This window comes from Leptopilina heterotoma, unplaced genomic scaffold (assembly GCF_015476425.1).
Source record: "Leptopilina heterotoma isolate Lh14 unplaced genomic scaffold, ASM1547642v1 Lhet_57, whole genome shotgun sequence".
Lineage (NCBI taxonomy): Eukaryota > Metazoa > Arthropoda > Insecta > Hymenoptera > Figitidae > Leptopilina > Leptopilina heterotoma.
The window spans coordinates 1,241,354-1,266,966 of record NW_025111127.1 but is presented as its reverse complement, the minus strand read 5'-3'; the positions used below and the strand labels follow the sequence as shown (position 1 = coordinate 1,266,966).

Here is a 25,613-nt window from a genome sequence, read left to right as displayed (position 1 = left end):
AAATTAAATTAAAACACCTACAAATTAATAGTCATGTATTATCTGTCAGTGAAAAATTTCTTATTCTCTGTTAATCTCAAAATGCCGTAAATGTAAACTTCACGGAGAGAAATATATAGTAGTGGGTAACATAATGATGGTTAGGGTGACCATCTTTAATATTATTTAAGTTTTATAATTTTAGATTCACTAAAACAATAAAAAACTTTTTCCTCTAAAATTACAAATTTCTGGTTTAAAATGTACAGACGCGATGCTTTCCAAGGTCATTGTCCCTTGAACTTGGAAGACCTTGAATTCGAGTTGCTGATTTATCGTCCTCTTCCGAATTTTCTTTGTTCATCTCGCCGGGCATAGAAACCAACCCCTCAATATCACCCCAGGATTTACGAGTACCCTCTGAACTAAAACTTCCTTCTCCCCCTAAGCGTCACATGTACCGGGTGCCCATTAATTGCAATTCAAATGTAATACGGCACTTAGTGATAATTGAACCAGCAGGTTATCTAGTGTCAATCCTTTTTCTCGCTTTTTTCTATTTCAATACGCTAACAAAAATCTTTAGACAATAAACAATTAAATATCAATCAAAAGTTAAATATTTATTGAAATTAATTTTGCTTACATGAATGACATTTATTATCTTTATTTTATTACATTAAATAATACCTTTATTTATATATTTTAGGATTAATTATCACAATTAAGTAAAATAAAATATATTAATTATTTATTATATTATAATATAAATATCATATATTAATTATTTTTTGTTATTAGTAAATAATAAAAAAGTATATAATATATATGTAATAAAGTAATTGAAGACATTCTTTTGTTATTTATTTTTGAAAGAAAAAGAAATCCTTATTAAGATACAAGTAAATCAGGTAAATTAGGTAAATGAAGGGATTCTCATTTTATTTTGGAAAAAGAAAGAAATACAAGATAAAAATTAATTAGAGATAGTCGTATGTCAGTTTTATGGCAAGGCAAAGAAAAGAAGAGTAAGATTTTTATACGAAGATATTCTTATGACATTTTTAATTGTGTAGAACTCTTTTAACAATGTTAAACAAAGAAGTTCTTATGTTACTCATTGCAAGAAATTCATGTAATTTCTAAAACATCCTAACATTTGTACCATCTAATCCATTCGTCTTAATGCAAAAAATAAGATATTATTATACAGTAATATATAATCCTGAATAACAATTATTGTGATTAATTCTCTTAATTTCCAATACAATATATACTTTATATTGATCAATCAATTTGTATTGATGCAGAGAACAAGATTTTTGATTATATAAGGAATAAGGTTTTATTGTACAGAATTAAATTTTTAATAAAAATGCGAATTTTTCGGCTTCTACCATGGCTATAATTCTCTAAATTTTAATACAATGTATACTTCATATTGACCAATCGATTACAAAGAATAAAATTTTAATACTTGTTAATTTTAAAGATGAATTTTGAATATTTATTTTATTAATGAAAATTCTTATTTTACAAAAATTCAGATTTACCCTTTTTTATTAATGCAAGAATTTAAAATAAAAATCGCACAGTAAAACGTTTATTCGCCCTTTCAGAGATAATTTATTATCAAAAGGCAGTGGACCCTTTCTTAGATTATTATTAATTCAATAATCCCGGATAGACGGTATTTATAAATAAAAATAAAAGGAAGAAAGTTAAAAGACAAATGTGAATGAGATAGTTGTAATAAAACACTACAAAATGAGTGTAATATAATTCTCACAGTTTAATATAAACTTGAAATTTATTTAGTTTATTTAACTATTGAAATTCTTCGAGATTAGAAAAAAATATGTATCTTATAATTTTACATGTATTGATATAATTATAGTCATTTCTAACAATTAGTTTACAATGATTTACTTTATAATTCTCTTGCAATCGTTATTGCACATTTAATATTTAGTTTATGTAAACAGAATGAGACTCTCTTGAATTTGTTCAATTCATGTAAAATAGTGTTGTGTATGAGTCTAAGTGAGTTCACTGTCTTGTTTTTTAATAGTTATAAATTAAAGCTTCTATTTTATGACGTTATTTGTATTACTTAGCACTCCCACCACTGTGATTTGACACATCTACGACTGTAGTTCGAGTAGTGGTACAAGATGAGCTAAAAGTATAAGAACTTGAGGGGGAAAGTACAGTGCGTTAATAAATAGTATTATGAGGCTACAAACTTTTGACTCCGATTATAGGGGATGTGATACCTTAACATGGAGAGCTTTTTACATCGTGAAAAATCCTTGTGATTTATTATCATCCGAGTGAATAATTATCGAAAATATAAAATCAAATTTTTGAATAACATCTCAGTAGAATTATTTCAACCAAAATTCTACTCCGTTTTGGAATTTTCCTCAACGTTTTTCACGATCTCGTGGCAACCAACGCCGTCGCCATTTTGAATAATTGTCGAGCACATTTCTCGTATCAAGAATTCTCCACCAATCTTGAAGGAATCCTTTTGCACAAAAATACTTTTTAACTCTTGGACATTTTTTAACCTGTTTTTGTCTCTTCGATGTTTGCTGTTGATGTCATTTTTGTCAACTACGCTTGTTTGTACCAGTATTTCCTGCCGAACTTGATGTTTTGCTGAGAGATTGCTAGGACTTTTTATTTTATGCTTTGGAAAACAGCGCATGGTCATAACATTTTGCCCATGCAAGAGGTATGTTTTTGTTATCATTACCTGATTGCTATTAATGGTTTTCCACCCCACTTATTAATCTGTTTCTTTCATGAACTTCCCGATCAATTTTTCTTTTCTGGACAACGCTGTTTTTTATAAGTATTCTAGTGTATTTGTCTTTTTGAATTTTTTTTGTTTGTCTTTTTTTTTTTTTTTTATTTGAACCAAAAAATTTTAATTTTTTTTGAGAATTAATAGTCTATTTGCACTTTGAAATTATATTTAAAAATTTGATTTTTAAATATTTTCATTTAAAAAAAGATATTAAAATGAAAACTTTCAAAATTCTTGATTTATCGATTTTAATTTTGACGAATTACTTAGATTGACTTTAGTAAAATTTATAATTTTGAGTGAGGATACTCTGGTGATTTACTGTAAAAAAATTTAAATTTTAATTATGAGTAATCGAGGTTTTGTTTTTGTTTTTCCTGACGACATATCGGAACGGGGGGGGGGCTTGGCAGATCGCATGCACCTCGCAGTTTTGAGGGTCGTTTTGGGGATTCTCCTCATCCGGGTGTAGCTTTGCAGGCTCAGCTCAGGTTCGCTGAGATAGAGTTAATTTTCGAATCTTATGGTATTTTTTCTCAAAGAGCCATAGCTGGTGCCTTAGTTTCTGTCCTTGATCATAAGGTTGTTTCAAACCTTTAACGATTTGTTGACTAATAATAATCTCATCGAGAATTTATATATCGAGATTAGGAATAGAGTAACTGAGAATTTTTCGATTTCACCGGCTTCGATGGCGGATCGTATTGTTGCATATGATTCTTCTCAAAAAATGTCTCGGCAATTTCAACTAATCAGGAGATTATGAATAGGTTGGAGGAACTCACCATGAGACTTGATGAAATGTCTATTAGATCTCGCAATCATTCTAAATTATATAATAGAAATCATCCTCTATCGCAATCTAAATCTCACACTGTAAAAAGAAAGGTACTAATTTAGTACCAATTTTGGTACTAAATCGTCATTTGGTTCTATTTTAATACCGAAAACAGCTCTAATTTAGAACCTTTTATTTACAGTGCAACTTAGAAATGACCGGTCACGCGATCAGGGTTCAAAAAGTAAGAAATTTTGCTATCTTCATTATAAATATGATGACAAGACTCATAGGTGCCTCTACCTCGAGGCAATCGGTGCTGCGCAAAAGTCAAAACGGCTCTTTATTTTCGATTACAAATCCGGTTTTAATTTCCTGGTGGGTACAGGATCAGATTTATCCTTGCTTCCTGTCGAAGCCAAGACCAAACAATGTTCAGCCAAATTTGTCATTTATGCTGCGAATAACTCACAAATAAATACTTTCGGCGAACGACGTCTTTGTCTTGGTCTTCGTCGTTCCATCTCGTGGAATTTCTGCATTGCAGGCATACCTTATCCGATAATTGGGGCCGATCTGCTATCAAATTTTGGATTTACCGTAGATCTTCGAAACCGGAGGATCGTTGATCCTCTAAAGGATTGTCAAACCATCGGTAAAGTTAGAAACGTTTCTTTTTTGAGCATTAGTTCAGTTGAAAGGTCGTCGCCTTTTTCGAAAAAATTATCTGATTTTCCAAAAAACACTGGATTGCCTCAAGTTTCTGAGATACTTCCTAGTGAAGTCGCTCACAATATTTTGACTACTAGTCCGCCTGTTGCCAAACGTGCCCAAAAAGTAGCTCCTGATAAATTGGCTATCGCGAAATCCTGGTTGCAGAACATGGAAAAATCCAGTCGTTGTCGTTCTTTTTTTGCAGCTTGGTCTTCACCTTTTTACATGACCCTAAAAAAATGGAGAATGGAGATGCTATGGGGATTATCGCAGAGTCAATGCCTGTACCATTCCTGACAAATATCCTATTCCATATTTACAAGATTTTTCAAACATGCTCCTTGGTAAGACCATATTTTCCAAACAAGACCTTTTCATGGTCTATAACCAAATTCCTATTGCTGTTGATGATGTTCTTAAGACCACAGATATAACGCCATTTGGCCTTTACAAATTTACCGTCATGACCTTTGGGTTGAGAAATGATGGCTCAACATTCCAACGCTTCGTTAATCAGATTGTTAGGTATCTCGATTTTATTTTTGACGATATTTTGATTGCTTTGTCTTCACTCGAAGAACATGTAAATCACTTGAGAATTGTTTTCGAGCGTCTCTCTAATGCTTCGCTTCGCCTGAATGTAGACAAATGTCAGTTCGGTCTCTCAGAAATTGAATTTTTGAGTCATATTATCGATAAGAATTAGATCTACTCTCCACAAAGTTAGAGCAATTAGCGAGTTTCTTAGACCCAAGACAATTATTGAACTCAGACGATTTTTAGGGTTGTTAAATTTTTATAGTCGTTCGAGCATTGTTGACGCAACTCCTCTCATCCATCAGGTTTGTAAACCCCCCACTAGAGTAGTCTTTGATGCTTCTGACTTCGGTATGGAAGCCGTTCTGGAACAATTTAGGAAGGGTTGTTGGCAACCTCTAGCATCTTTTTCTCATAATTTTAACTCGGATCAGGAAAAGCTACAGCACCTACGATAGGGAACTGACTGCAGCCTTTGAAGCAATTAAGTATTTTAAACACTTTTTTGAATTTCAAAAATTTTTCGTCGCCACTGACCATAATCATCTAATTTCCGCCTTTAAAAAATATCTGATAAATTTTCTTCTCGTCAGATTCGACAATTATCTTTTATATCTCAGTATACAACCGACTTTCGATACTTACCTGGGGGTAAAAACACTGTCGCTAATAGTCTCTCTCGCTTCCATACCATTCGATTGGCTACCGACATTAGCTTTGTCGAATTAGCAATCGCTCAAAAAGATGACAACGAAATAAAAACTTTTTTAGAAAATAGATCAACTTCTCTCAATCTTAGTCGCATGCATTGGAGTTCTGATCAAACCGCCATTGTTTGTAATCTTTTCAGAGAAATAATTCGTCCATATATTCCATTGTCTTTGCGTAGGCGTGTTTTTGAGATGTTCCACAATCCTGCTCATCCAAGCGGAAAATTCAGCGACAGTGATTCGTAAGAGTTACGTCTGGGAAGGAATGAATAAAGATATTAAGGAATGGTTTAGGAGTTGCATAGAATGTCAGAGGTCGAAAGTTTCTCGTCATATGTTTTTGCAGCCTTCGCATTTTGCAGCTCCGGATGGAAGATTTCGCCATGTCCATATGGATATTGTTGGTCCATTGTCAAATTGTGATGGGTATACATACTGTTTGACCCTGATTGACCGTTTCTCTCGGTGGCCAGAGGCTATCTCTCTAAAGAATGTCGAAGCAACGACGGTATACCGTGTCTTCGTCGATGGCTGGATATCACGCTATGGTATCCCCGACACTCTTACAACCGATCAGGGAAGCCAGTTCAAGTCCCGAATTTTTCATCACTTCTCATATTGGCTGGATGTCATCGAATAAGGACAACTGCATATCATCCTGCTTCCAATGGTATGGTCGAACATGGGCTCCGTACATTGAAGGCAGCGATTGAGAGTCATACTGGTCAGCAGTAGATTAACGTTTTGTCGACGGTTCTTCTCGGTTTGACGAGAAGGGTTCTTGACTCTGGTTTGTCTCCTGCAGAGTATTTGTACGGGACAACCCTTAAAATTCCTGGGGAGTTTATTCTCCCTGAAGAGTTTGTTCCAGACCCTCAGATTTTTTAGAGGAGTTTCGCGAGCACATGCGATCTAACAATCCCGTCCCTGTCGATCATAGACACAGGAGAAAAATTTTTGTCCACAAGGACTTACATTCCTGTTAACACGTTTTTCTAATGATTGGAACTATCAAGAAATCCCTTGAGTGCCCATACTCTGTCCCTCACCTAAGTCCAATTTATGAAAAAACGACAACAATACATTCTTTACACAGTTTCATAATAAATAACTTTTTATTTCTTATCATCAGTAGATGTTTTACCCAGTGGGCACACTTGTTCAAAAGACGTCCTAAGGATGTCTTTTTGCGAACGTCTTTTGGACTTGTACAAAAGACGTCTTTAAGAAGTCTTAAAGACGTCCTATAAATGTTCTATGTATTGGCAATTAGATGTATTTAAGATGTCTAAAAGACGTCTTTTTCATTCAACTTTTAAAAATAGAAAAATTGTCATAAATAGGAAATATTATTTTCTAAGTTCAACTTGGGCTTAGAAATTCATGAATGTAAAATTCATTGAAATTTTTCTAAGTTAAATTCATTTCATTGACAAGTGAGATCATTAACTTTGTAGAGGTTCATATCTGTCTTGAACGGCTGAGGTGCTTAAGACGCAGTGCTTCAAGCCCAAGGTATCCGAGTTCGATCCCAGCTTCGTAGGAATTTTTTTCATTATTTCTCCACATTTTAGAAAAAATAAAATTAAGCTTAAAATAAATTTAATACTATATTACTGTGTTTTAACTTAGAAAATGTTATAAAAGAAATGTCTATTTAAGATCTGAAAGAATATAAAATGGACGTCCAAAAGATGTCTTACTAAAAATGTCTGTACTTCAAACGTCTTTTGGACCAGACATAAAACGTCTTTTAATTGTCTTTTTTATGACTCAGAGACATTACCATCATTGTCCCCGAATTGTCCGTGGACAAAAAGGGACAGATGTCCCTGTGCCCACTGGGATACTCATAAAAAAATGCACAATTGAGAAAAAACTAAAAATATCTAACCCTAAGTATAGTTTATGAAAAAAATAACAATTACTTGTTTAACCATTTAACAAATAAATAATTAGTTTTTTATCATTAGATGTTTTACTCATGACAAATTGCACAATTAAGAAAAATTAGAAATTTCTAGCCCTAAGTACAATTTAAGGAAAAGATAACAATAACAATAAATTGTTTAAACAATCTAATAAATTGTTATACTTTTTTTATACATCAGAAATACTCAAATATTATCTTAATAGGTTTTTTGATTAATTTTCTTAATCAATGAAGCTAAAAAATATATATTTTACGATTTTATGATTTTTTTAATACTTATTGTTATTAAAAAAATGTTTAAAAACAAAATTTAAAAAATCGGACTGGAGAGATCGATAGAGAATTTAATTAAGAAGATTTAGAAAGAAAGAAAAATCGTTTTGGACAAAAATTGTTACCTGTAGAGTGATTTGGAACGAAACTTACACCACCAAAAGCGAATACATGCACGAGTCCCGGCACACCATAATTAAATTTACAGGAAGTATTCTTTACTTTATAGACAATAACTACAAAAAAAATTTTTTAAATCGAAAAGGTAGTTTTTTCAAAATTTGGTAAGCTCTTATAAAAAACATTTAACAATAGGGTAGAAGCACCAGTTTTAGACACTTTAACGCCAGTTTTGGACACTAGTTAATATTCATTGTAATTATTTATATTTAAGTTTAATTAAGTATTTTACTTAAGGAAATACTTAAAATTTTGTAAAAATTACCAAAACTGGAGCAGTGGCCAAAAGTGGTATAAATCTGAAAAAATCGTACTTAAACTTTAACTGCGTTTTTCTCAAAATGATGTAATTCTGAGTAAACGGATTGATGTTTCTGTCTAATTCTTTTTGAATATTGTTTAAAAATATGTTCTTTAGTGGGTATACATAAAAAATTGAAAAATTAATATATTACGACACTAGTTAAAAAGGCTTTTTAACTTTTATAATAAAATAAGCGAAAAAAAATGTTGAATTTTGACATATTTGGCACACTTCTTATGAGCGACATCCCCTTAATTATTTGAAAAAGTTGATAATTAAATAAAATAATATATTGTAATTATTTAATAATTAATTAATAATAATATTTTGTAATTTTAAAAAAAGTGGAAATTCTTTATGTATAAAATGGAAGATAAATTATTTTAGGGAATATTCTTAAACATTTTATTAAAGAGAGTGGCTACAAAATCGAACTGACACTCAAATCACCAAATACACTTAGTCATGAATCGCTAAGATATTTAAATATAATTAAAAATTAATATTTACATTATTATTTCGATCGATAAAAGTGTAGATTACATTCTTAAAGAATCTCGAGATCACAGTGTCGAATTTCTGGATGATTTTTCTGTAAAAAACATCAATAGATATCAACCAAGTTACAAAGATTTGTCTGAAAACAACTGTAATATAACAGTGATCTTACTGATGTATCAATATGTCCAAGGTACGGTAATATTACATGTAACATTTTACTTAATATTAAATGCAATATTAACGTAATGTTACATGTAATATTACTTCTTGAACTGAGTACAGTGAGTTCTCGCTAGTTGTTTAATTCTCGAAAATTTTCAAGATCATAAATCTCACGAGTCGTTCAATGCATAAACGCCTCTAGGTCAATTTCAGGAATGTGCTATTAAATATTTTCAATGACTTTGATTCGTTCAAATTGTACATCACTGAATATTAGCGTGCGCATACTAAAACTTGAACAACTCGTGAGTTAAACGACTCGCAAGAACTCAATGCGGATGTTTTCGGCGTGCTCACGGATTATGATTTGGATCACTCAATGGTGCTCACTTTAATTTTTAAATTTGGTGTCTGTTATAATTTGAATAATATGTTGAAATTGGTTACTTTGCTAAGCTCTTAATTTTCATTTGTTCAAAATTATGATTTGTGACAATTCATGAAATATCCTTTAGGTTCTAGAAATATTTTGGGATAATCCAACCTACAGTTTGGAAATTTTTTAAAAATTCCCCAATAGAATATTACTAGATAAACCAGAGTGTACTCTGACTTTGAAAGCAGATTATAACCTGGTTTATCTGGTAACATTCTATTGGGGAATTTTTAAAAAATTTCCAAACTGTAGGTTGGATTATCCCAAAATATTTCTAGAACCTAAAGGATAGGGTAAGTGTACTAATTCCTGCGGTATTTTGGTCAAGACGTCTTTTAACTATAAAATATAATTTTTATATTGATCAAATTGAACTTATGTCTTATTAAATTTGTAGTTTGTGTTATTAAGATATGTTTACAATAAATAACATCTCTAAAATATAATTTATTTTAATAAATTTAATGAATTAAAAATAATATTCAATGCGTTTAATTCTGCGCGTTTGAGTCAGTTGCTGCGCATCAGTTGCTGCGCGAATTTAATTCCTGTGGGTCAGTTTCTGCGCATAATTTCGTGTTTATGTGTATAATACCGCAAACTACTATGAAATCAAAATGGGACAATGATTTTAATCAATGTTTAATTGAATAGAATATAAATTTATTAAAAATAAATATATATCATATATTAACAAAAGTAACAAATAATTTCTGAATTATCACATTTTTGAAACATTTAGTTAAAACTTAATAACAGAATTCTTCCTTAATTAATTTATGTATATTTATTAAATTTTATTTAGTTTTTCCTCCATAATCTTCATTTTTTCTTTCATTTTCATAATTTTTTCTTGCTCTTTTTCAAAATAGATAATCTATTGTAACCAGTCTTAGTTGATTTTCTGAGGGCGCAGAAATTAAATCAAGCCCAAATTCTGTGTTAATTACTACTCTTAAAAATAAAATATAATAACAGACAAAAATAAAGTAAAGTTTAATTTTTCTTTTAAAACAAGGTTTTCTTTATCTAAAATCATCATAATAATAACCACTTTAAGTCTAAAAACAATAATAAAGCCTTTTTTATGTAGGTATTTTTGCACCGCCAGCAAAGTTAGCAATGAAAATAAATAAAACCTTGAACACGTCAACTTTTAATTAAAATAAAATACATAAATATTAAGTTTTGGTATATACTTCCTATATCTATTTTAAAACTTACATCGTTAAGTAATTTTTAAAAAAAATTTCAAAATTATTTGTGCCCTGAACAAATGTATTCACTTAAATTATTAAAATGCCGCAGAAACTGAAGCACCCGCAGCAATTGACGCACTTACCCTATTTCATGAATTGTCACAAATCATAATTTTGAACAAATGAAAATTCAGAGCTTACCAAAGTAACCAATTTCAACATATTATTCAAATTATAACAGTTACCAAATTTAAAAATTAAAGTGAGCACCATTGAAGTAGTTTGGGACATAATCTGTGCATCGACTGAAAACACCCATAATATTACCTTAACCCATTAACACCCAAATGTACAATTTTTTGTCACAAGGTTTGACACTATAGTTTAACATAAAAACTCTACAGAAGAAATTCCGCAATAGTAATTTCTTATTGGCCAAAAACCGCTCTTTCGAATGGCGTTCCAAAAAATTTTATAAATTTATAAATAAACAAATTACATATGTTTTTAAAAAAACATAAAAATTTTAGTTTTTTTTTAATTTTTCTAATTTTAGTACGGGTATTCGTATTGGAACACATCTAAAAGTCCTAAATATCGCGTCAAAAATATATTCCCTATCAGATAGGGGTATTCCAAAAAAAAAAATTCAAAATGTCGGACACAAAATGGCATCTAAAATGAATTTTTATTTACAATATGTAGCCATGTGAACAAAATCGCAAAACTTGAGAGATTTCTATGAAATTTGACAGCTAAGTGTTTTTGATGTTCTTGATCACGAAAACAAAGTCAGAGTTTAAAAATTCAAAATGGCGGATGCAACATGTCGGACGAAAGTTTTTGAAAATCTGTGAATTTGCTTGAAATTTCTTACTCGGGGATTTTCAGGGGCGCTGATTACGAATCCAAAGTCGGAATTAGAAAATTCGAAATGGCGTATCCAATATGTCGGATAAAATTTAATATGGAGAATAAAATTGTTAAAAACTAATTGGATTCACTAGAAAATCGTTACTTGGGGGTTTTCAGGGTCGCTGATTACGAATCTTAGACCTATTTTATAAAATTCAAAATGAAGGATTCAATATCGCGGATGGCTTTTCAATAAATGGATTAGATTTGCCTGAAACTCGTTACTCAGGGGTTTATAGGGTCGCTGATTACAAATCGGGACCAATTTTTATAAATAGTTTACACCTTTATGATAAAAATGTAAAATTAAAAAAAAATTTGCCATATTGAATCCGCCATTTTGAATATTAAAATTTAAATACAGATTTGTAAGCAGTTACCACAAAAACCCCCAGAGAGACTAATTTTTACTTAAATTGCCTTACCTGGTCAAAAGTAATGTTATTTACAATACATTTATGGAACAGCGTATGTCCCATTGGACATTAAAGGTTAAAGTATATATGGGCAATTCCACGTGAGATTTCAGTCGACCTCTTAAAATCGGCCAAAAATATTTTTTTTCTATTCTGTATTGAAAAAAAACAGATACGTATTTTTTTATTATTTTTTTGGAGGCCAAATTTTTGAGTTATGAATTTTCAAAATTTTCGCTTTTTAAATGTAGGTATATTTTTAATGTCAGATAACTAAAAAAATATTGCTTCTTTTTATTTTTTGACAAGAGAAAAAAGTTTTGTTTTTCTCTCTACTTTTGAATAATCATAACAACAAATTTTTTTTTTCATTTTTTATAAAAAAAATAAAAAAATTTTATAAACAAATTAATTTTTTTTAACTTTGGGTATGATAAATTTTTAATTTTCTTTTTTTAAAACATACCTGGAAATGATAAGAAGGTTTTGCAAAAAGTTTCAGAGTGGGCCTGACAAGTTTGATGGATCCAAAAAAATAATTAAGCTGTCCATGCAGGTCGCACGCTCGTGGCACAATGGGATTTTTTTACAATTTGTTATACTCACTTACCTCTGCTTGAGATGTTTATGTTTGCAAACAATACCTGCAAAGGTAAAAGCGAAACACATAAACATCCTAAGCTGAGGCGTGAAAACATTTAGTGAGGCCTAAACCTCTATTGTCCCAAATGGTGACAGCGCTGTGGGAAAAACCCAAAAGCGTCTGGCGCGCGGACCGGAAAAACCCATGACGTCAGCTGCACGGTTACACTCACAGATTTCGTTAAAATTACTTTATCTTTTTTTTTCTCATTATTTTATTTACTTATGATTTTGTCATAATATTATTATTATTATTGTATTAGCGTTACGATTATTAATATTATTATTACTATTCTTAATATCACTAATATCATTCATAATATTATTATTTTCTTTTATCATTAGCACTACTTTTAATGTTAATATTCCTAGCATTATCAATATTATCATTATTTGTATTAATAATATTATGATTCTTAATATTATGATTCTTAATATTGTTAATATTATTCATATTGTTATTACTATTATTGATACTATTTTTATATTAATCTTCATAGTATTATTAATATTATTTCTATTCTTAATATTGCTAATATTATCCGCATTATTATTATAATATTGTAATTATTATTAAAAGAAATGTATCGGAGCATGGTATAAGACTGATTGGTATTGGCAAGAAAACATTACGTGTAGAGAGAGCATCTCAGCACGTCTTACTCGCTCCTCCGCTCTCGCTCGACTAACTCTCGCTCCACCGCACCGCGCCTGCGCGCGCCCGAGTGGGGGTATCTCGAGCGCTAATTGGCTCCCGCCTGGTGGGAAAGGGAAACCACGGATGCGACTCGGCAGAGGCGCATAAATACCGCTCGTTTTCCCTGCCTCGCTCTCAGAACTCTCCTGGACTCCGACGTACCAAGATCTCTCGACTCGACCATCGCTGCACCAAGGGTTCGCCGGAGCGAACCTCGCCGCCTACCAGTCGAAATACCGTGCTCCTCGCAAGCTGCCAATAAAGGACTTATACGGAGCCGCTGTCTTTTACTCTCCTGCTGGAGTACATCCTCGTGTCAACAACCGGCCCTTTTCAGGGCCCACTTAACAATCCGTCCTTCTCAGGACGAAAGAATATTTGCGTTCAAAACAGATTAACCCGTCCTTCTCAGGACGATAAAGAATACTTTTGTTCTCGACAAACTGCCCTTTTCAGGGCAACTTCAAGAGGAATTTTCCAACCCAGGACCAGAAGACACCAAGAAGGACGTCATCTCCCGGAGGCCGAGGACCACCACCCAGAAGCCGCTTGCCGACGCCGCGGCTACATCCGCCTACATCGCCATAAGGAAGTTTGGGTTCGCCGCCCATACAGGTGCAGCTTTGGTGACCTAAGGCCTCGTGACCTTCCGCACCACTTCTGAGGTTGTCACCCGAAGACAACCTAAGGCCCGTTAACCGGGACCTTCTGTGTCTGACGAACAACCTCTTAAGTAACCGAGCTGCCACCTCGTATGGCCAAGAACTCTCGTCAACGTCGCAGCCACCGTCAACGCCGCGAGGAAGCCGACGTGGAACGGCCACTCGACGACGACGCCCATCAGGACCTAGCTGTCACCGACAAAGAAGCTGAGGAGGAGGGCCTCCGGGGATCACTAGGTCACCGCACTCCCCCGGGCCGCTACGCTCCGCTGCCACAAGGGTCCGTTCCTCTGCACAAGGTGTGCAGGCTACGCCGTCGCATCCGGGCCAAATTCAGTAGCGCCCGTCGCACCTTGTTCCCGGTGGCTTACTCGCAGAACCGGGCCACCATCCTCACCCTGGACCTGGACCTCGCCGTGGTCTCGGCCAACCCCGACTCGGACCACGTGATCAGCGCCACCCGCCGGCCCCTACAAGACGTGAAGTTACACCGGGTTCACCCTCTAGTTCGGCAACACCAGGGCTGGGTAAAAACCTGTCAAGCCCTAGTGAAAGATACGGTCGCCGCCATCCAGACGCCCATCACCGGGCCCCACGAAGACGTCTGCCCAAACGTCTATTTCTACGCCTGCGTCTAGACCTCTTATCTCTTGGGTGGATCGAGTAGTCCAAGAGTCGGTCGCCTAGACACAGGTTTCCCTCAACTCGAGCGCGTCGCGCCACTTCGCCTTCCAGGCACCCCGGCCCTTTTCAGGGCCACCAACAATTTATACGTCTGAATTGGTTTTGTTCTTGCCTTCTGAGTTCCTCGTGAACTGTTCTCTCGCACCTTTGAGCCAGTCACTCACCTCCACACAGTGACCGGTATCAAATTTATTATTAAAAATTGTCTAGAGCCTACAAATTTTATCGGATTTTGATTATTATTGAATTTTTAGGCTCTAAACAATTTTTAATAATAAATTGTAAAAAAATCAAATTGTGCCACGTGCGTGCGACCTGCACGGAGAGCTTAATTATTTTTTTGGACCCATCAAACTTGTCAGGCCCACTCTGAAACTTTTTGCAAAACCTTCTTATCATTTCCAGGTATGTTTTAAAAAAAGAAAATTAAAAATTTATCATACCTAAAGTTAAAAAAAATTAATTTGTTTACAAAATTTTTTTATTTTTTTAATAAAAAATGAAAAAAAAATTTGTTGTTATGATTATTCAAAAGTAGAGAGAAAAACAAAACTTTTTTTCTCTTGTCAAAAAATGAAAAGAAGCAATATTTTTTGAGTTATCTGACATTAAAAATATACCTACATTTAAAAAGCGAAAATTTTGAAAATTCATAACTCAAAAATTTGGCCTCCAAAAAAATAATAAAAAAATACGTATCTGTTTTTTTTCAATACAGAATAGAAAAAAAATATTTTTGGCCGATTTTAAGAGGTCGACTGAAATCTCACGTGGAATTGCCCATATATAAGTTAAATTTTTTGTTTTTGGATATTAAAGAGCAGTATTTAAGCTTTAATTTGGTCCTATGCGGACAGATTTACTGTTTCGGTATATGATTCTACATTCATTCAAAAAATACCAAAAATGCGTATTTTGCGTATTGAAACGTAAATTGCTTGAAAACTAGAGCCAATTCAATATTTTCAAGGTTAAATTCGGATTCTACGGGCAAAATCCTATAAGAATCGGCTTTCATTGGTTGAGCCACAAAATTTTGTTGGCCTGTGTAGTTTTTTGTTTCAAGACTTGTAATAGTTTTTTTGTTTAAAGTATTGTACTTTCTTGCAAAACTTCATTTTGTTTTTATGTTACTTGGATTCACGAAAGTTACTTACAATTTTATTTTTCAGATAGTTATAATATACATATAAGGGGCATTCTTTCTGAATCCGGCCACCCTCCTGCACACTTTATTTTTGAAGATAAAATGTTGTATGTATACTCAAAATTTTCGTAAGAAAGGCAAGTTTTTGATGCCGCAAGGCGAATTTTATTTCCGTTTAGGGGTTGGGCAGTATGTCCAAAAAATCGCCCAAACTACCCTAAAAATATGGCCAATTGATTTTTATTCATTGGTCATTATTTTTATGAGGGTGAATTTGATTGAAATATATTCAGAACAAATTCTGGACCTCAGAAACCGTATTTAAATTTTTTGTACACAATCTATTTAAGAATAATTGGAAATTTGTAAAAATTATGATTAGGGGATAATTTTTAGGTGTTTTTTATTAATATTAGTTTTAGTTTAAACCTAATATATATTGTGAAAAAATTCTATGACTTATAGAATTTGTAAAAAAAATGTTATGTTTATGTTCATAAAGACTGGGGCTATTAGGAACAAAATTCTGTTTTCGGGTGGAGTTAATGCTATTGGCGCCGTTTATCGAGAAATTGTGTTACTTGCTTTTGAAAAATTGTTGCTGCGGTAACTGGCAATACTTTTCAATGCAATAATTGTGACTATTAATTATTTTGTGAACAATAGTAGCTTGTAAGTGACGTAATGTGTTTTAGAGAAGTTTCAAACGTGGAAAACATTTGATTGCTGCGAGGTTAGTTATTTCATTTTTAACTTCTCAAAGTGATTGTTTTTTATTAATGGGATTTCTTATGGGAAACTTTATTGAGTTCACAAAGTAATAAATATGTTTATTTTGTATTTACAGTAAGATTTTAGAAACAAAAACCAAAATTCACAAACGGCGGGTAGATAAGGAACACAATTATTTCTTCCGAATTGTTAAAGTGTGTTGTCAAAACGTAAGTTTTTCGTAATTTCTTTTGTTTTTTATCACCTAATTTGGTTTTTAGTGTTTAAAGATGGTTCGAAATTGTAAAAAAGTGTTGGGACCGACATGTCGCAAAAAACAAGTGATTCCATCATCGACCTCAACTGATGATACCAGCATAACGTTTAAAATACACATTCGCTCTTTTAGTTTTGTTTTTACATTTGTTTTATATTCTGTGTTTACTTTCGAGCAATAAAAAATGACTTCTTTGACTTTAAATACGTTTTCCAATGGTTTTTACCGCCTTGTTCCTAATAGCCCCATTTTGTAATTTCGAAAAAATGCGTCTTTTTCGTCTTTTTTGCTTAAAATTCCAGCGTTGATCAAGACAATTATTTAACCCTTTAATGTGCTCGCCAAGATCAAGAAAAGAAACAAAAAATTAAGGCAATATTTCAATACACAAAAAAGTTGGAAGACTTTAAAGTTGAAATCTGTTCCTAATAGCCCCAATTTACGGTATGTTTAGGGGGTGATTTTTAGGGGTGGTTTTTATTATTTTGAGGGTACAGTGTTAAAACTACATAAATAAAATGTTTTTTCTTCATACCTCGGTCGAAAGTACGTACTTCCCTCTGCGATTTCGCAGCAGAAAGTCAAACATTTGTGCTTTGGTTGATTTTCATACCCAACCTCTATTACAGCGGAAGTAAAAGAATTCTCTGTCGGTAAAAACACTACTGTCGGTAAATAAGAAAATTTCGAGTCAATGAAAATTTAACGAATAATTGATCGCAATATAAAATGAGAAAAAAAATTATCATGAAAACTTTTTATACTTTAAATTTACTATCCACAAGCTCTGAATATTGGAATGAACGAAATCTTTTGCTGATATAATTATTTTCAAAACTTATTTTAATAAACATTAAGAACAAAAATAAAATAATTAAAAAATTTTTAATTTCTTTTTTAATATGTGCCAAAATGTTATGATAAAATTTTAATAATTTGAAGAAATAATGAAATTGTGTTCATTAGAACGTTTACAGTTTTAGAAACATAAAATTAATTTTGTATCACCAGAAAAATTCTTTTAAAAATATAATATTAATTTATCTTTTTCACATTTTTTTTGTGCCTGCCCCCGTCCAGAAATACTCACTTCGCTAGTGCATCAAATGTCGGGCAGGCGAATATTGTTTGCAAGAGAGAGACAGAGAAAAAACCAGAGCTCACGAGTGTCCGCTAGAGGCGTTGAAGCGAGGAGCAAAAGTAAATAAAGATGGCCGGCTATCAAATGAAACACGATTGCAATTTTCTTAAAAAATAAATTAGCGAGCGTACTTTCGACCGTATATAAAGAAAAATAGTATACATTACACGGGCAGAAATTCGAAAGCCCTAAACTACGCGATGATGCCCTCGGCTTCGCCTCGGGCATCATTTCGTGCAGGAATTTCGAACTTTCTGCCCTTATAATGTAATATAATATTCTCTTTTACAAGAAAGATTACAACGAATTTGTGAAAGATTGCTTTATTTTTCTTTGTTATTCACTCAATTGGCCACATTTTTAGGGTAGTTTGGGCGATTTTCTGGACATACTGCCCAACCCCTAAATGGAAATAAAATTTGCCATGCGGCATCAAAAACTTGACTTTCTTACAAAAATTTTAAGTATACATACATTTTATCTTCAAAAATAAAGTGTGCAGGGTGGTGGCCGGATTCAGAAAGAATACCCCATAACACAGTGGGACAGGATCGTCGATTTTTGGCCAAAAATCATTATTTAAAAGAGAACAAGATATTTACGAATAACAAGTATGCTACCTACAGTTTTTGGGGTCGCTGATTACGAATCTGAAGTCAGATTTCAAAAATTCAAAATGGCGGATCTAATATGGCGGACATAAAAATTTTAAAATGAATGAATTTGAATTAAACATAGGTATCTATGGGTTTTTTGGGTCGCTGATTACAAATCTGATGTCAGATTTCAAAAATTCAAAATGGCGGATCCAAAATAGCGGACATACAATTTTTAAAATTAATCGATTTTTATGAAACTTTGTATCTAGGGGTTTTTTAGGTCGCTGATTACGAATCTGATGTAAGAATTCAAGTGGATTTTAGATTGGGTGAGATTCGCCTACAATTTTTTGCTTGGGAGTTTTTAAAATTGGTGATTACAAAATTAGTGTCTATACAATTCAGAAAATAAAAAATTTTTTCCTGTTATTAGCCTACAAAAATAAAAAGTACTGTAGTTTCCAGGATCTACCACGAGGAAGTTACAGGCACCCCTGTCCGTCTTTCCCAGAAAGTAGTCAGCTTAGTGGTTTGCACTTTAATGTGCAAAAAAGTTCCTCGAGATGGCGCAGTACTCACTACTCGTCAGCAATATTCGTTACCTCATTCATTATTGTATTTGTTGTGTTGAAATCGGTTAGAAATCTCAACTAAATTTTATAAAAAAATGTGAAAGTAAAAAAAAGTATTAACATTAAAAACTATTTTAATGTTGTAAAAAGAGCATATTGTTTAAAAAGTGAAAATGTTTTTAATAAGTAGCCGGCAAAGCTTGCCTTAGTTTAAAAATTTTAAAAAAAGTTTAAAACTTTTAAATTTTTATTTAATATTATATTTTTTATTCATTGTATACGTTCATGTTTGTTTTTGTCTTGAGTAAAATTTCATCTCAAATAATAAATAAAAAAAATGGATTAAAGTTAACCCTCCGTCACACACCTAGGGAGGGATGCCCTCTACGGTTTCAGTATTTTTTAAATAACTTTTGTTTTCCTCATTGCAAAATAAAATCAGTTTCTATACCTTTCGACAATTTACTCCTCAACACATTTCTAAAAAAACATTTAGTTTAAACATAATTAATATTTAATTATGAAGCTTCAAAGCCAGAAGAAACTCGAAAAAGTGAGGTTATGTTAAATAAAAAAATCAAGTTTTAAAAACATTTTTTGTTCCACTATTGGTTAATGACAAAATTATATTATAAATATAATTAAAATAAATTGTTTAATGATTTTTTTGCTTATTTGTTAATGTTACATTATTTTTACATGTCGAGTGGAATTTCTTTGAAGATGTGCATTCGTGTAATTAATTTTTATTTTTGAGACCGAAAATTAATTTGATTAATTTTATAATTTAGAATAATTTACTACATATTTGTAAGTTTGTGTTAAAACTAAATTTTTGTTGATTCCTTTGTTTATGTTGTAATGTTGCTTATTTTACAATGTGGTGAGCGATTCCCTCTGAACGTGTGTAAGGTCGGAATATTTTCTCATGTGTGTGACGGAGGGTTAATGCTATTTATATTATCTAAATTTGTTTTCTTTATTTTAAATATACTATTTATCTATGACTTTCCTTTAACTTTTATTATAAATCAGTTTATCTGATAATTTAAACGATTTAAACGAAAGTCATCAGTTTATTGTACAACACATTTATGTATTTTCATACTAATTATTCAATTGTTCTATCATCTTTTATGAGTTAAAAATACAATATTATTTCTTATCGTGTATTTTTAACATCACTAACAACAAGATTTCATTATAAAAACAAATAATTTATTCGTTTCTATGATATTTTTCTATTGCTTTAGTGAATTTTGAGCGAGTGTTGAGAACAGAGCCATCACGTGTTACTTTTTGGCACATGAAAACGCAAACCACTAAGCTGACATATTTTTCCTTCAAAATACATAGGAGTTGGACTGGGGTGTTACAGGTAAAGATCCCATTTTGTATTTTTTTAGATTTTTAAAATTTTTTTGGTTTTTTTTTAGACCTGATGTTTACTTATAGGTATATAGTTTATCGCGTGGGTATATCAGGTGCGCATGTAGTCCTATTGGAGAATCTGCTTTTATTTCCATGGATCAGATAAACACTCCATTTCATATCTAAATCTGATTTCAGAAACAAAGTGCTCATTTTTACATTTTTAAAATCTGACAACAGATTCGTAATCAGCGACCCAAAAAACCATAGAGTTATTAGCATAGAGTGCGCAAGCGGCCAAAATGTTAGACAGCCATACGAAAAGTAGACCCCTTTTCTTTCTTTCCCTAATAACGCATGCGCGATAGTGAAACAGCTGATGCATCGAAACAATTGTTGCTTACTTGCTGGCAATTATATTTTTCTTTTATTTACGTGACAAATAAATAATTTAAAAACATTTTTAGCAGGAAAAATGGTATTTTATGTTAACTTTACCTGCTTTCAATTTATACGCATCGAAATAAGCAGCTCAAAATTAAAAATTCCAATTACTATTATTTATTTATTATTTATTATTTATTTTTATATTATTGATACGACATTCAAACTAGAATCAAAAGTTGCGTCTTAACGTCTTAACGTCTAAAATGTGACCACGTAAACGTCTTAAACCAAGACGCTCTTTTTTTACAGTGCATGACTTTTTAATGCCTCTCTACCCTATTTATTGTAAAATATTTATTTTACATTTAATTTTATTATATTTAAAACGATTTTTCATGCGATCTTTTTAGACAAAAACCTAACCAAAAACTTTTATTCTTCCACATGCGCCATTAAACAAGGGGTCTACTTTCATGCTTTTGTCTCTTTCTATGCGCCTAAGAATGCCTCTCACGGTAAAAGGTATAACTCGCACACTCTATTCTAATAACTCTATGCAAAAAACCCATAGATACCTATGTTTAATTCAAATTTATTGATTTTAAAATTTTTATGTCCGCCATATTGGATCCGCCATTTTGAATTTTTGAAATCTGACATCAGATTCGTAATCAGCGACACAAAAAACCATTAAATACCACTGTTCATCATAATTGATTAATTTTGAAAATTGTCTTTATATATTTATTGCATATATTTATATGTTTATTGCAATATTCTTGTTATGTTGAAAAAATATGAAAAGGCGCAAAATGGCACATATTGGCGTCAAAGTAGACATGCTAAGTAATAAAGGTGTGCAAAAAGCTCAAATAGCCGAGCCGAGCCGGGCCGCAATTTTTTCGAGCCGAGCCGAGCCGAGCCCGAGCCGGGCTCGATGTATCGGGTACCCGAAATTTTCGAGTACCCGAAACATTCGGGTACCCGAATTCACTCGAATACTCGAATATTTCGGGTACTCGAATGAATTCGGGTACCCGAAATTTTCGAGTACTCGATTTAATTCGAGCTTTTAAATTAAAAAAATTTTTTTTTTACAAAAAAAAATTTTATTAAAAATTAATGTAGAAAATTTTGGATTTTCTCAAGGGCTCGAATCAAATCGAGTACTCGAAAATTTCGAGTACCCGAAAGTTTCGGGTACCCGAAAAATTCGAGTACCCGAAATTATTCGAGCTTTTTATAAAGCTCGGCTCGAGCTCGAACTGAATAGGCTCGGCTTGGCTCGGCTCGAAAAATGAAAAGCTCGAAAATACCCGCTCGAGCTTCGGGTTTCGAGCTTTTTGCACACCTCTACTAAGTAATCGTTCTATAACTTGTTTTTCCAAATATTATGCGGCTCGGAGGAGCTCGACTAACTGAAAGTCGGCACTCTATTGAAAAATCCACTATTTGTTAACTTCAATGAAGCTACATTTTAATAAATTTTATTTTTTTAAAGTAACTATTGGTTTTTTTACTTCAATATATCTATTGATGAGAAAAAATAAGTACTTATACAAAAATAATTAATTTATTTCTAGATATATTAAGTATTTCAATCAAAAACATTTTATTATTTTATCTCAAATGTTAAACTTTAAATACTTCTAAAAGACACAATTTTTTATTATTTAACAAATCCTTTATACTATAAATTCCTTATTTACTATTAAATACTGTGGATAAATTCTTTTGTGCATATTTGAGAGTTGAAAAATTGTATTTTTGGCCAAAATTCGACGATCCTGGCCTACTGTGCATAATTATATTTTCTTTTTAAATATTTTGATGTAATCGAGTAGTGCAATGTCAGTTGAAATGAAAAAACTGACGGCAAAGAAATGTTATTAATGATAATAAATTTCAAGCGAATCCAATACGTTTTTAAAAGTCATCTGCTATATTGGTACTGCAATTTTGAATTTTGAAAATCTGATTCCCGATTTGTAAGCAGCGACCCCATAAACCCCCGAGTAACGAGTTTCAGGTAAATCTAATTCATTTATTGAATAGCCATCAACCATATTAAATCCTCCATTTTGAATTTTATAAAATGGGTCTAATATTCGTAATCAGCGACCCTGAAAAATCCCAAGTAACAATTTTCAAGTGAATCCAATTAGTTTTTAACAATTTTATTCTCCATAATTAATTTTATCGGACATATTAGATCCGCCATTTTTAATTTTCGAATTCTGACTTTGCCCCCGAGTAACAAATTTCAACCAAATTCACAGATTTTCAAAAAATTTTCGTCCGCCATGTTGTATCCGACATTTTGAATTTTTAAACTCTGACTTTGTTTTCGTGATTAGGAACATCAAAAACATGTAGCTGTCAAATTTTATATAAATCTATCAAGTTTTGCGATTTTGTTCACATGGCTACATATTGTAAATAAAAATTCACTTTAGATGCCATTTTGTGTCCGCCACTTTGAAATTTCTTCTTTCGGAATACCCCTCTCTGATAGAGAATACACAAGGAGAGAAATTTCCAATAAAAATTACTGTGCTTGTCACCTGAAAGTATGTGCAAAATGTTTTTACTGAACTATTTGTATCGGAAGAATAGAAATATTGACTTGCGCACAATTTTATTTCATATGGAAAACAGTTTTATTTCCAAAATGGCCTCGGAATATTTCTTTGAAAGCACTGTAAAAATTGCTGAACCAGGACTTTCTAATTTGGTCCTAAGCAAAATATTTTAACCGTACCATGAAATAGTCATGCGCAGGTTAATAAAATAGACTGTGCTCTCCACAAATTTTTACTGTGCTGCCTGCATGAAGTCAAGTTGAAGAAGGCCGATGATACCCGAAGTATCACGAACATCCATTTAATATTGCTACGATTGCTACTGTCGTACTTTCCTCACCTGTTGGCAAGGTAAATTTTTGCGACGTTTTCGATTTTATGTTTCAATTAGTGATATAAAGAAATATTGGAAATGTAATGAATTAAAGTTGATTATAATAAAAGATCTTTATTAATATCAGAAAATATTGTTTACAACCGTTTCTCGCGACAGTTCGTCGTAGACTGAATTCCTTAATTGTCGGTGGATCGTTTAGTCCCCGAAATTTGTATATAAGTACTATTGTTACATTTCTTACAGTTCGTCCATCCTGACTGTAATTCGTCCCGAAGTACATAAGTGTATTAATAAACAAGTTTCATTACTATAGTTTTTTGTTATATATTTTTTCTTACAGTTGGTAGACGTACGGTTTCTTCTTTTTTTTTAAAATATTTATTAATATAAATCGGTCATTTGATACAACAGACAATGTTTGCACACATATTTTCGCACATTACAATTAAAACAATCATTCTCACACTCACACCATAACATAAATATTGAATTAAAATGTCTCTTAAAACTGCGTTACGTCAATAATATTTATTTCGTCGTTTTCTTAAGGAATCATAAATTAACATTAAATTAGGATACACTCTAAAATATTCACACATACATTTTCCGCTTATCATTACAAATTTTCTCTATGTGATGGCCATTCGTTGATACACACTTCGTCGAATAAACTCCAGACTCTCTTCTCGTTAAATATATATACATTTTTTTCTTTTACGAAACTTTCAGGAAACGTCATTTTCCAAATTAGTCTTATATAAAGCAATTTGCAAAAGTAACTTTCTCAAAAATTTCGCACTTAGGCCTCACATACAGAGGAATATTCCTTCGCTTCAAAAAAATATCTATTTCCTTAAATATTAAAATTACATTTGAATCCATCAAACATGACTCACTCAATCCGGGGATTATAGATTAAAGTAGTATGTCAACAAACTCTCATGCAACATTCAAATACAAAGGAATCGGGGTAATTCTCTCTCTCTCTCGGTCATCCTGCTTAAAATTCGCCTCGAATTAAATGCTTTATACACAAATTTTTCTTTCTTTCTTTTTTTTTATACAAAATTTCAATTAAAGTTCAGCAGCTACGCGGGGAAAAATGTTCCGGGTAACATTCGCATATTAACGCAACAAAGTCAGAATACCATGGTTTCATGTTACACGCTTCCCACGTGCCCGTATACGGCTTTTGCGTCACTTGGAAATTTTCTAAGTCCGATAAAACATATCTGTCGTTTCTCAATTTTCTTATAACACGGTAAGGTCCTTTATATTGGGGAATAAGTTTTCGCGCTGCCCCCACTGTACTGTCAAAATTTCTCACAACAACCAAATCGTCAACTTCATAATTATGAGGAGTTTTTCTCTTCGCGTCAAAATGTTTTTTATTGTATTCCTGACATTTTACAATTTTTTCACTTGCGGCTTTTCTCATCTCCTCGACATTTCTGTCCTCGTCACGCGTATGTTCTAAATATTCTGCCACGTGGTCAACTACTTTACCTCTTTGATTAACGCCAAACAATAATTTGCTTGGCGTAATCCCGGTTGCGCTGTGTACCACGTTGTTCAGAGAACTCGATATCGGACAGCATTTTATGCCAAAGCTTTCCTGTCGTAGGATCAGAGATTTTTGCCAATGCTGGGCCAAGAGCTCTATTTACGCGTTCGACTTGCCCGTTAGCTTTCGGGGATGCGGTCGCGACTAGTACATGTTTTATGTTATTTTCGTCAATAAACGTTTTAAATTCATCCGAAGTGAAACATGTCCCACGGTCCGATACAATCGATCTCGGGCGACTATAATTTCTAAAATAATCTCGCAGACAATCGATAGCTTCTTTAGAGTTTGTTGTTTTTACAGAATATAATTGAGCTGCCGGATCAAAGAAGGGCACATAAACTCGCCGCGCTGAAAAACGTTGGCCCCTGGCCACTTGAAATTCAAC

General features: G+C 32.5%; 1 protein-coding gene across 3 annotated transcripts in view; it reads right to left on the bottom strand.

The window, feature by feature from the left end:
• Window positions 1–8,614: 8,614 nt before the first annotated feature.
• Window positions 8,615–25,613, bottom strand: part of LOC122508781 (zinc transporter 9) — an 80,312-nt gene continuing 63,313 nt past the window's right edge. For all 3 annotated transcript variants that reach the window (XM_043622325.1, XM_043622323.1, XM_043622324.1), the window contains exon 11: window positions 8,615–8,815. In XM_043622325.1, the coding sequence (XP_043478260.1) occupies window positions 8,771–8,815 (45 nt within the window). In that variant the 3' untranslated portion in view covers window positions 8,615–8,770. The remainder of the gene's footprint in view (window positions 8,816–25,613) is intronic.